The sequence below is a fragment of the Micromys minutus genome (genome assembly GCF_963924665.1).
Source record: "Micromys minutus genome assembly, chromosome: 11".
Taxonomy (NCBI): domain Eukaryota; kingdom Metazoa; phylum Chordata; class Mammalia; order Rodentia; family Muridae; genus Micromys; species Micromys minutus.
Window position 1 is genome coordinate 55,982,319 of NC_137980.1, and position 11,477 is coordinate 55,993,795.

The 11,477-nt window shown below is 48.3% G+C and overlaps 1 protein-coding gene across 1 annotated transcript; it reads right to left on the minus strand.

Annotated features, from left to right (window-relative positions):
• Positions 1 to 1,866: 1,866 nt before the first annotated feature.
• Positions 1,867 to 9,171, minus strand: CST7 (cystatin F; the record flags this gene model as incomplete). The annotated part of the gene is made up of 4 exons (XM_080925585.1): positions 1,867 to 1,974; positions 2,479 to 2,595; positions 4,030 to 4,202; positions 9,105 to 9,171. 4 exons carry the CDS (start codon positions 9,169 to 9,171, stop codon positions 1,867 to 1,869), a joined length of 465 nt encoding a protein of 154 aa, XP_080781711.1.
• Positions 9,172 to 11,477: the final 2,306 nt, after the last annotated feature.

Genomic DNA, 11,477 nt, shown 5'->3' on the forward strand with positions numbered 1-11,477 from the left:
GCTCCCCAGGAGGCTGCAGCTGCTACTGCGGCAGTTTGTCAGGTGGTCATGAGCACAGACACGAGAAGGAACTGGACACATCCTGATGATGAAGATTGGACTTGCCCCAAGGAACTCAGTGCCTCTAATCAGAAAATAGTCTAAAGAAGTCTATGTCTTCTTTCCCCTCTAACATTCTTCCTCCTAGTATTGGAGGGAAGGAAGGGTTTAGGGTAGAATAAGGGTCGAAAGGGTGGTAGATTTAAGAACCCAATAAAGTAGCTGTATATGTGCACACTTGGGCATGCACACACAGATACACACACACACACACACACACACACACACTGCACCTACCCATATCCTTATGGAGTGGTTATGCATAATTTTGGGCGGAGTGTGTGGCAGTGGTATGGCTGGAGGAAGCTCTAGAACATCAGAGTTCTATCAGGACTCTGGATAGCTAAGAGGAGGCAGGTAGACGAGACCTTGATGTGTTCTCGTTGCTACTTAACAAAACGAGGACATGGGACCCTTCATCACACAGCCGTGTTCCTGTGACTCTACTTGTTTATGTGTGGGGTTAAGTGCCTTCCTCGAGAATTGGCTTTATTGGCTCTTCAAATTGCCAAGTGAAGTCTGTGTCATTGTGACACACACTGGTCTTGTGTCATTGCTGCTATCATTGTCCTTGAGTTAAAATAGCCTGGGAGGCAGGACAAAACTAAAGGAGAAATCGGAGGACACCAAGGCAGATCACTGCTGTTCTGTAGTTAGGGCTACAGCAGTTATGTGGCCTCACATATTGGATGCAGATTTACTTTCCTACATGTTATCAAGTCTATATTGCTTCAAGGTACCCACATCTTTCTGCTTTGCAGTTACTTTGAAGAGAGCCTGGAAAAGAAGTCCAGTGAGTGGCCCCTCTGTCCACCCTAGGCTTTTTTGGTACTCAGCCACAGTTCCCTCAGAATGAGTGCTCTGAGACATGGCTGCTAGCCCATTCTGGGTTTACCCTCTGCTCTGCCCCTGTGTATCTTCCAACTCACACTCCATTGCTATCTTTCCCAAGTTCCCAGTTCCCTGTAGCACTTCATTCTTCTAGGGCCCCAGACAATCTGTCTATCCCAGCCCAGTTCCTTCATCCAGACTCTATCTATGCTGTCTCCCAGCAACTGATTTCGAGGGCCAAAGCCCCATCTCTTACCCTACCCTGTGTTGGGTTTGTTCCCGTGTGTTGAGTACTCCTAAAGTACTAGCTCTATGGCAGCAGAAAACTTGGGTGCAGGCACTCTTCAGAATGCTCCCAAGTTCCTCTATTCTCTGTGGGTGTTGTAACCCTGCTGATGCCAAGGCCTGGGCCAGTTACTTAGGTCATTAGCACACTTGAGCTTACAGCTTATCACTACATGAAGCCTCTTGAGGTTTTATGGAAACAAACAAAATTCGCCAGGCCACCCACTTTCCTGGGTTCCTGTAAAGGATGATCACCTCTTTATTTATCTAATAAACCATCTGTTGTTAAAAGTCACGGGGCACCAATGGAGTCATAGTCTGGTGGTAGTAGATGAGATGCGGTCAGGTATCGAAGCCTCCCACACCTCCACCCTGTTGACTCTATCTGCTTTGCTCTACCCGTGCTGCAGTAATGTCAAGGATTCTCTGTTCTCCCACACCCCAAATCTAGGTGTGTAGCACCAGAAGAATTAATTTTAGAAGAAAGTGTGAATACAGTTAATCTGGCAAGGAGAGCACTGGTCTCCCATCCCAGCCCCCTTATGACCCACTGGCATGCCAATCTGCTCACTGGTAAGCAGGCTCTGAGGATCTGAGATGGCCAGGCTGGGGTGCAGAGTAAGAACTGGGGGACACAGGAGTGTATATTTATCACAGCTGCAGTCTTGCTGAAGAGACAGAAGTCAGGCATCGGAGAACAGGCACCTCGAAGCTTTGGAGCCAGGGGATGACCCAGACTTCAGAGTAGCAGTGTAGAGTCTGAAACAAACAGAAAAGGGGTCATCTTAGTACCCCAGCTGCTGCTAAGGCCCTGCCCACCTGGGGCAGCTCCCGTGTGAATGCGTGTACATTTCTGTGTGTTCTGTGCTCAAACTAGTCTCTCCTTACCCTAAACATAAACGCTGGAATGATTCAAGAGCATATACTTCTTAGCTATCATTATGACATGTTAATTTTTTTACCACATAGCTTTTGCCTTTTCTTTGAGAAATCCTATGTAGTAAATACAGCACTTATATTTTATAACATATCCTATATCTGTAAGTGTTGTTTATGATTTCTGAATTGTTTGAAAACGTTTCCTTTCCTGCTGAAATCTCCCTATTCCACATTGAGAGCATTGCTCTGCAGAGAGACTTCTGGAAATGAAAGTCAGGTGGTATAGGTCATGTGAGGCTAGGAGGGCACCGTTTTTCAACCCTGTGTCCCTTGAGAGCGCCTGCTGCTGTCAGTGTTCATGACTAGATCGGCTCTTTTGCTTACTCGCTTCAAGGCGGGGTTGGTTTGGAAGTCACAGTTGTCCAGTTGGTGGTGCGTGGTCTTCCTGCATGTAGTTCGGCCGATTTCTACCTCCAGCATATATTTCAGGCCTTTTACCACCTGAAGGAACCAAAGGCCCAAAGCACTACATTACTTGGCATAGGATGCAAAGGAGTCATTGCCTCCCCGGCTGGTGAGGCACGCAAGCTCAGGACTTGGAGAGCTGCTGCAGACAGACAGGCCCAGACTTCAGCCATCTCTCTTCCTCTCCTGTTGGCAATGTCTTATGGCCCCTTTTAGGCTTCTGCCTGGAACTTTGCATTCTAGAGAAACATCAGTGTGGGGTTGCGACAGCCACAGGTAAAGACCTACCCTCTCGCTCTTACCTGTCATCTCATTTCAACCTACCCCCAACCCCCCATTTTAACCCTCGGTGATGTTTAAATGGATGTCAAGCCGGCTGACTTCATGGATTGCTTGTTGGCATACATGATATCTGCTGGAGTCTCCATTCTCATGGGAACTGGTTTATTTTGAACTTTCATAATAATAGTTCTTTTCTACTTGGACAGCCATGACTTAGTTCTGTAGAGTTAGAAAGTTTCTCAATTTTTTTAGTCCCAGTCTTAACCAGCTAGCATGTGAAATAGTCTCCAACCTCACAAGAGTGCAGAAGGATGTTACTCATCTCCGTTATGGAGGGACCTTGGGCACTCAGGCTTAGGATCTGATTGTCAGAGGCTGGTCCTTAGAGCACTGATAGTGCCTGCCACACACCACAGTGTGCCTAAGCATCCTTTCTTATAGAACGTTACACTCTTAAAAAGAGTTTCTACTTGTCAAAAGAAGACTATAAAAGTCACCATGAACCAACATGAATGCTATAAAGCCACCACCCTGAGAGCAGGGCCTTTTTGTAGCCTTTTTCCTCTAGGCTTTGACACACAGTGTATGTCTTCTGAAGACAACTTCACGTTAGCAGAGTGCTGCCAGGGCCTCTGTGCACAGCAAACAAGAGGCTGCCAAGACTCTCCCTCCTGTCATGTTAATACATGTTCTTGAGACACAAGGATTAGCAAGGCTGGCTGTACTCCCAAGGTACCCAGGGCAGGAAAGTTCTGAGTGGATAGTCAATTACCAGGAAGGCTGTCTTTGAATGGTGGCACTTGGAGAAAGAGTGGGCTTGTAGGTCTGAGAAGGAAGTAGGCTCAGTTCTAGGAAGGACATGAATGGGTGCCATGGGAGGTAGTGCAGTGGTTTTGTGGACTGTGATGGGGGATAAGAACTGGTTGATCTGGACCCTGGAGCCCAGCAGGGTAGCATTCCTGCCAGGCTGTCAGCCTCAGCACAAGACTCTGGGACCCTGCCATTTCTTACTGCTACTGATAGACTCCAGCCAGAAGTTTGGTGGTTTTACTAAGAAAGCGGGTTTCAGGCTGTTAGGCTCAGCTCTGGGTCACACTGGTCTTGGCTCCAGGGTCGTAGGTAATGGGTGATGTGGCCCAGCTTCCCAGAGCTGTTCTGAGGTACCAGCTATTGGTCCTAGCTCCTCACCTGTACCAGGGCTTTGCTGACACAGGACTCCTTGAACAAAAAGATGTCATTTGTGCTGTTGTTGAACTTTTCCACACTGTGCCTGGCAGCCTTAAGCACTCCTGGGTTATTGGTGTTTATTGTTTGGGGGAATCCTGGTTTCACACTGGAGTTCAAATCTTTGGAACAGCAATCTGAAAGAAACAAAAGAACCAGACAAAAGCATTGACCTCAGGGGAGTACTGAGTCAAAGGGTCGTTCATTCCTCACCCCTGGTGGGTCTCTCAGCTGTTTGGTCCTAGCCCCTCCTCCACGGTCACCTGTGTGCGTCACCTGTTCACGTCACCACCTGACTATCCTGCGCCCTCGTTATGCTCTCGGAAGTTAACAGATGGCCATGGGCTGAACAATAGTATGGTTCCTGTTTCTTATTTCCTGCCTACATGACTTCTCGGAACTCAGGGTTATTCTTAACATGGGGTGCCAGGCAGCAAAACTCCAGACAGGAATTGTGTTAGAATTTGCCCAGATTGGTCCCTGAGGCTGGCTGTCATTCCCCCCTCCCACCCCCTGTGTCTCTCCTAAAGTCTCACACCTTGTCAGAGCAGCCTGAGTCCAGCCTAAGTCATAAGTGGTTAAGTTACACCTTAAATACAGCCCACAACTCCACCACCTCGTATGCATTGGCTCCTGAGGTACTAGTACAGCTCTTCTCTCTCCTGTTGAGTGAACATTATCCCTTGAGCTTTGGGTTCAGAGTCTGGTATGCTGTGGGTATAAGAGAGTGGTCGGCTGTTTTCTACCTAGACCTGGTTTCCTGTACCAAGGAGTCCATATTTATACAAAATGAGGGGCATCTATCTTACTGCTGGGCATAACTTGGAATTCCAGCTTCTCTTCTTGGTATTCCCTGCTCCTAGAGGCATCGGTGTGACTGATCCTAAAGACCCACCTCACTGGAGACCCTGGTCCAGCCAGTCCCTTGCTGAGCTTACTCATAGGGTCAATCTTCAGTATCCCAGAGACCAGAGTGGTGCAGTACGGAGGGCGGAGCTTGGCCACTTGGCTTCAGGTTTTGCACTTTATCATTAGGAAGATAGAAGAATCAGCGAACCAGTTGGCTCCCTAAAGCAGAAAGTGGCTTGTGGTTTTTAATGTCTTGAATTTGTGTTTCTCTTTATTTTCAACCTCGTTTTCAGTAGTCAGCCATGAGTTGCATATGCAAATGAAAGGGCTAATGAGGTACCCTCAGGGGGTAAAGGTGCCAGTTTCTGAGCCTGATGATTTGATCCTGGTAGAAGGAGAGAACCAACTCTCAAGTTGTTCTGATCTCCACAGTTGTCCACACACAGAGATAAGTATAATAAACATTAAAATTCGATGAAAATAAAAAGCTCAAGGCTAGTTAGTGGTGGGGGATGGGATAGTGGGGCTTTAGATTGGTAAATGTATCTTTTCTAGAGTTTGTTGAGATATGAGTATTTGGTGACTGTCCAAGATGCAGGTGCTGGCTGATGTGGCTGTGCTGTTGTTTCAACTATAGATACCAAGTTCCCTTTGGGGACAAGATGTAGTACTTCCAGTGTGATTGAGGCCCAGTGGAAGTAAATGGAGAAAGTTTTTACTTTGAACTGGGGGTTAGGAATTAATACTGTAGGTAGATGACACCTCAGAACTGGAAGACAGGAAGGTTTGGGTCCCACTAGAAGGCTTTTCTATGAGAGCTTGGGGAAGGTTTTAGGCTCTGGGGCCAGAGAAGGAGTCAGGCTTTTATTAAACATGATCTTTAAAGCAGAATGTCTGTCTATGTGGCCACTAGAGTCATGATGCCCAAGGCATGTGGTTAGGTCTGTTGAACAGTGTTCAGCGGAGGAACATGATATGAGAGGTAGGTGTACCTCTTGGGTGAACAGGGAGGTCTTTCTTGGATATCAGTGATCTGTCAGAGAACCTCAAGTGGTAAGAACCTGATTGAGAGGAGCCAGGACGGCACGGCAGCATCATCTGGAGTCTCTTATCTGCTGCCTGCTGCAGGTCTTCTGTGGGCCAAGGGGAGAGTATAGTGGAGAAGCCATGGTCATTGGAACACATGACTTTGAGGCATCCCATCTTTTCTTAGTAAAGGGAGGCCAGCAGTGCTTGACCAAGCAGGGTCTCTCCTGGCAAAGGGCTTCCAAGCTAGAGACCGAGATCAGTTACAGCTTGTAGTTCTCAGGCTTTCTAGGTGTGGACCCCTAAAGTTTTTTATCCTAAGTAAGTAGCATGCTCTCAGCGTTCTTGTCCAGTAGGGCTTTGGGGTCTGATCTGTAGATCTCTCATAGCTGAGTCCTGTACAGTCTCTTCTGGACTGTGTTCACAGAAGCTGAGGAAGTCTGAGGGTTTGGAATGGTGGTAGGGTGGGTGCCAGGCTCTGCCCAGCTGCAGGTGAGCCACCTACATCCTGTACCTCTTAGGGCCCCTCACCTACACCATCAAAATACATTGAGTCTATGCCTTTCCCATGAATCTATGGGTCACACTTATGCTCTGAGGCCCTGAGTTGTGAGGGTGGGGTGGGCTTCTTTGGGGCAGCATTGTCTCCTCATCTGCTGGATGCTGATATGTTTTTCTAGGATTAACTCTGTCTTTACCAACTGGGACTCAACCAGTGTTAAAATCTCAGCTGTTCTCGTCGGCTGTGCTGGCTTGGGCAAGCTACTTAACCTTTTTGAGCCTCCATGTCCCATCTGTAAATGCAGGTAATGATGACACTGACCTTGCAGGGTAAGAATAAATGAGTCAGGTTGCAAGAAGCAGTAGTCAGTATCATCCAGTACCATATCAGGTACAGTGTGACCACAGCAAGGATCTCTGAGGAAATCTCAGCACAGAGGCTAGGCCACTGGTCCATTCAGGCCCAGCCTCAACCTGCACCGGCATCTAGAACTTACTGTGGGAACCCATTATACCCAGGCCTAGTTATGCCCTTAGCCCTTGCTATGGGGAGCAGGTGGTTACATGGCTGCAGGTTTCTTTGCCTAAGCAAAGAAGCCACCTCTGCAAGTCCTACTGGGATGAGGCGAGGGGTGACCACCAGCAGGAAACCTTTGTGGAAGAAGTGACACATTGAGAAATAAGGCTCCCCAACAGCAAAGAGGCAGAGACAATGAATGTAGCAATTTCCTAAATTCTAAAGATTGGGGATACTACTCTGGGCAGTTTAACTCCTGGGCACAGAGAGATGCCATTTGCTCAGATCAGACACATTTGCTTTGACTTGCCTTGGGCTCACAGAGGGTTTCAGAAGTCCACAGGAAGTAGGGAAGGATGGATAGATGGATGGATAGATAGATAGGTAGGTAGATAGATAGATAGATAGATAGATAGATAGATAGATAGATAGATAGATAGACACAGACAGACATTAGAGATCCAGCCTTTTAACTGTTTGAGAGGGGCTTGAGAGTACCCTGTCTTGTTGCTGAGGCCCTTACTGGAAACATCAGGAAGGGTGGTACCCCAGTGGGTAGAGATGGAGCTCATTAGCACATCAGAGCAAAGACCTGGCCACTGGCTGGCAGGCAAGGGTGGACACTGTTGGGAGTACCCCAAGCCTCCAAGCACTTTGTATCATTGCCAAGTCACTTTCTCTAAGACTTTCTGGTCTGGCATCTCAAAGGGCAGGCTAAGGAACCTCAATACTCTTCAGATGGTAGGTACGGGCTTGTTGTACTCCCAGGTTCCATTATGAGGGTGATGTTCATTTGGGTCCGGGCAAAGAGACCTGAATGGGGTGGCCCAAAGAAGCTGCTGAGGGCAGGAGGAATGGAGAGGACTCCTTTCAGCTTACTCACTAGAGGGAAGGTAACATGGTAGAGATGGGGAACTGGCATTCCTCCAATATCTCCCTCAACAGCTGCCCTGTGGTGTTAACTGTAACATGGAGGATGTGGTCACTGTGCTGAATTAGGCCTCAGAGGAGGCAAACACAGCATCTTCAAAACCCTGAGTATGAAGACTGAAATCTAGGACTGGTGACAGCCACTATCAATGTCTCCCCATATGTCTCACATAGGCTAAGAGGACTTTGCAGCATGAACACCCAGCTTCTGCTTAAGTTTCTCTCTGGACAACTGTGGCAAAGGAACTGAAGGGAGGCCAGGGAGGACCTTCTAGTGAGCACTAAGGCAGCAGGGAGCAGGGCATGGGGAGGCAAAGTCTGTGGCCTGACTTGTGCTTGGTTCTGTTCTCTCTCTTACCTATTTCACAAGCACCCTCTGAGCTGCTGTAGCTCATCCTTAGAGCAGAAGCGGCCCCTCCCCATTATTTCCTATCCCTATGGTGCCCACTTCAGCATCCACTTGGGTCTTGGATTTGGAGACTGTGCTCTACCGTCTCTACCACTTACTTCTTGGCACCTGATTTGCTGTGAAGTGGGATTTCATGTCCTTGGTGTCTCTTTGGTCTTCCCGTTCACTGCCTCCCAGTGACCAGACCCAGCCTGCTTTAAGGAGGAAGAATGACAAAAGCCTTATGCATAAGCGCTGTCCTCATCTGCTGAGAGATTGTCAGTTATCAGTTTTTTTGGGTCTTGTTTGCCAGAGGCCGGGCCCTCAGACTTTATCTATGTGCTGAATCTGCTTGCTGGGGTTAGACATCTTCCAGCTCTCTTTAGGGAAACAGGCATTCATGGTGGCTGATTAGCAAGTTAGCTAACCTGGCTGTGTCTCAGCTTTCCAACACAAGCCACTCCCACCCCTCACTGGCCACTAACATGTTGACTTGCATAATACATATCTTATTGGGGTCTCTGCAGTGAAGTCAGTTAGAAAAGTAAAGCTGTCAGATACAGACTAATTGAGTGAGGCCCTCGAACAGAAGAGAACAGAAGTTGTTCTCTTTATCTTTGTGGTTGGTACTATGTTTGATCCCTGATGTCTATTTTGCTTGGAAGTAGCTGCTGTGAGGATCCAGAGCCCCTTGCCGGGGTCTTACTCAGGGTTCCAAGAATGTCCTGGGAAAGATTCAAGACTAGCAGGCCAGGGTCCCCATACTTCTATTACTACAAGCTGGTCAGGACAGTACTGTGGGATGGGGCCAGATGACCCTTCTCTTACCTGTGGGGTGTGCCCCATGGGTATCAGAAGTTAGGCAGCAGAGAGCAAGCAGAATGGCCAGCCACATGGCTGTGTGAATGAGGGTGGCACGTAGTGGGCCAAGGCTGAGTAGAAACGCTCGGCAAGTAAAGCTCCAGGCCCGGGGCAGGGTGGGATAGCTTTAGTGGGGCGTGGTTTCTTGCTGAATCATTTTAACCAGAAGTGTGCTTCATCTTCAGGACCTGGGGCCACGAGAGCAACCACTTCCTTTAAAGAAGTTTCCAAGCTGTGATCATTTGCAGGGGGAGCAGGGGGAGAGAAGTGAAACCCATGAGCCAAACACCCGCTCTCCTGCCCAGGGTGGGAGGAGGCAGCTTTCTACCGTTCACCACACACAGGAGATGCTGATGTGAAGAAACCAGGGGACTTTCAGAAGCAGTCACTTGACTGTCCTCTACATTTGTAGCCTCCTGCATTCTAACGTTCAGAAAAGCCCTCTTCAAGAGACGAGAAAATGTGCTGTCCGTGTACGAGGGATTATTTTACCTGCAGAAAAGCTGCTCATACTTTCCAAAGATCCTGGGAAGGAGCATTGGCGTGTGGCATTTGCACCTCAAACAGGAGCTCAGCCCCTGGCTCACCCTGGGCTCAAAGGCATCAAAGAAGAGGAAATTATGTGGACAGAGGCTTGATTTTGGCTGTGCCTCTACTTTCTGCCCAGCCCATGGTGTGGGGTGGATATGTATATCCAGCTACCTGAATCCGAATCTAGGCATTGCTACGGAACACCTGCTGTCATTAGACTAGGAACAACCCATGCACCTCAGTTACCTCCTGGGGAATTGGGAAGCATCGGCGATTCTTTGGGATAAAGGCTCAGAGTAGGAGTAGAGCAAGCTCTGATCGGCTTCAGTGTGGAGAGATATTCATCTCTCAGAACTAGGCTAGAATGGTAGTGTGGAAGGATGGTCTTGCTTGTCCCCGAGGAGACACACGGGCCTCCCAGGCTGCCTAGATCCTGGATGCTCAAAGGGAGATCTGATCCAGGTGAACTCTGCTGGGTCCTACTAAATTCCAAACAGGGCAGATAGGGTCTGTGGGCCACGGACAAACTGTGTAATCTGAGGTTTCAATAGGTTTGTGGGTGCTTTGAGATTTGCTGAGTAGTTTGGTATTTAGTGCTGTTGTAGCAGGTAGTATTCAATAAGTGGTGGCCATTATTACAACCCCCATGGTCCTTCCCCATTTGGTCTTGAGATCCTTACTTTTGGCTGCTAGGGTCTGGGACACAATGTCTTCAGTATGTATGGGATAGACTTGTGCCTGCTTCCGCTTCAAACATCCAGTGAGAAGTTGTGTGTCGGAACGTAATTGCTGTGTTGTATTTCCAGGAGTAGATGAGGAAAGGCTGACTGCTTGATTCTTACTGGACAATGTTGTTCAGTACAAGGACAAATTCAGGGATTTGAATTCCTAGCTCATGTACTACAGAAGGTCTGAAAGCTTCTGCGGAGACCCGAAGGAGAACCTCATCTTCTGTAGTTCCCGAGATTGCCGAAAATAAAATGCAGAATCTCGTTCTCCAGTTATCTGGAGGGAATTTGAAGTCCAACCTTTCAGAAAGCTTTTGAAGTGAGAACTGGTTGCAAAAGGATGGAATCCTGCAAGTTAGAATTGAAGGTATGGGGCGATTCCAGTAAAGCAGGGATATTGAGCTCCTGGATTCTGATGGGGTCTCTTTGTCAGTGAAAGAGGTCGTGTCCTCAGTGGGTACTGAGCCTGAATTAAGGTCAGCTGTTGTGAAGTTCCTGAGGTACCTAAGAACTGTGCCTGTCTTTGGGTCAGCATGCAGACAGCCTCCTGGCTACTAAGGATGCATTATGGCCAGGGTGGGTCATCCCCTACTTACTGGATATACACATACATAGGTTGCAGAGTGCAAGTGGCCCTGTAGGTACTGATCTTGTCCTCAGGCCAGATTGTGGCACAGGGCCTGAAGTGGCAAAAGTGTGAGGCACCCCATGGTAGACTTTAAGTAGTCCAGCCTATAATTGCTCCTTTGGACACTGGGCCTTCCATTGGAGACAGTGTACACATGGCCACCTGGGTATTGACTCTAAATTGAAAAGCATGCAGTTGGGCTCACAAATACCAGTCAGTACTCTGGTGGGCAGTTCACAGCTGGACTCCTGGTTACTGGGCCTAACATGGAGTTCAGTGTGCTAGTGGCTCCCAGGATAAGGTACTTTAATCCAGCAAGGAGGCAAACCCCGTAGGTACTGGGCTAGCCTTGAGGGCATACTTGGATAATCCTCTTGATATTGGGTCTGCCCTAGGAGCAGTGTAAATTCAACAGCATTGGTACTGGTCCTCACTGTTTCCAGCATGGGAGCA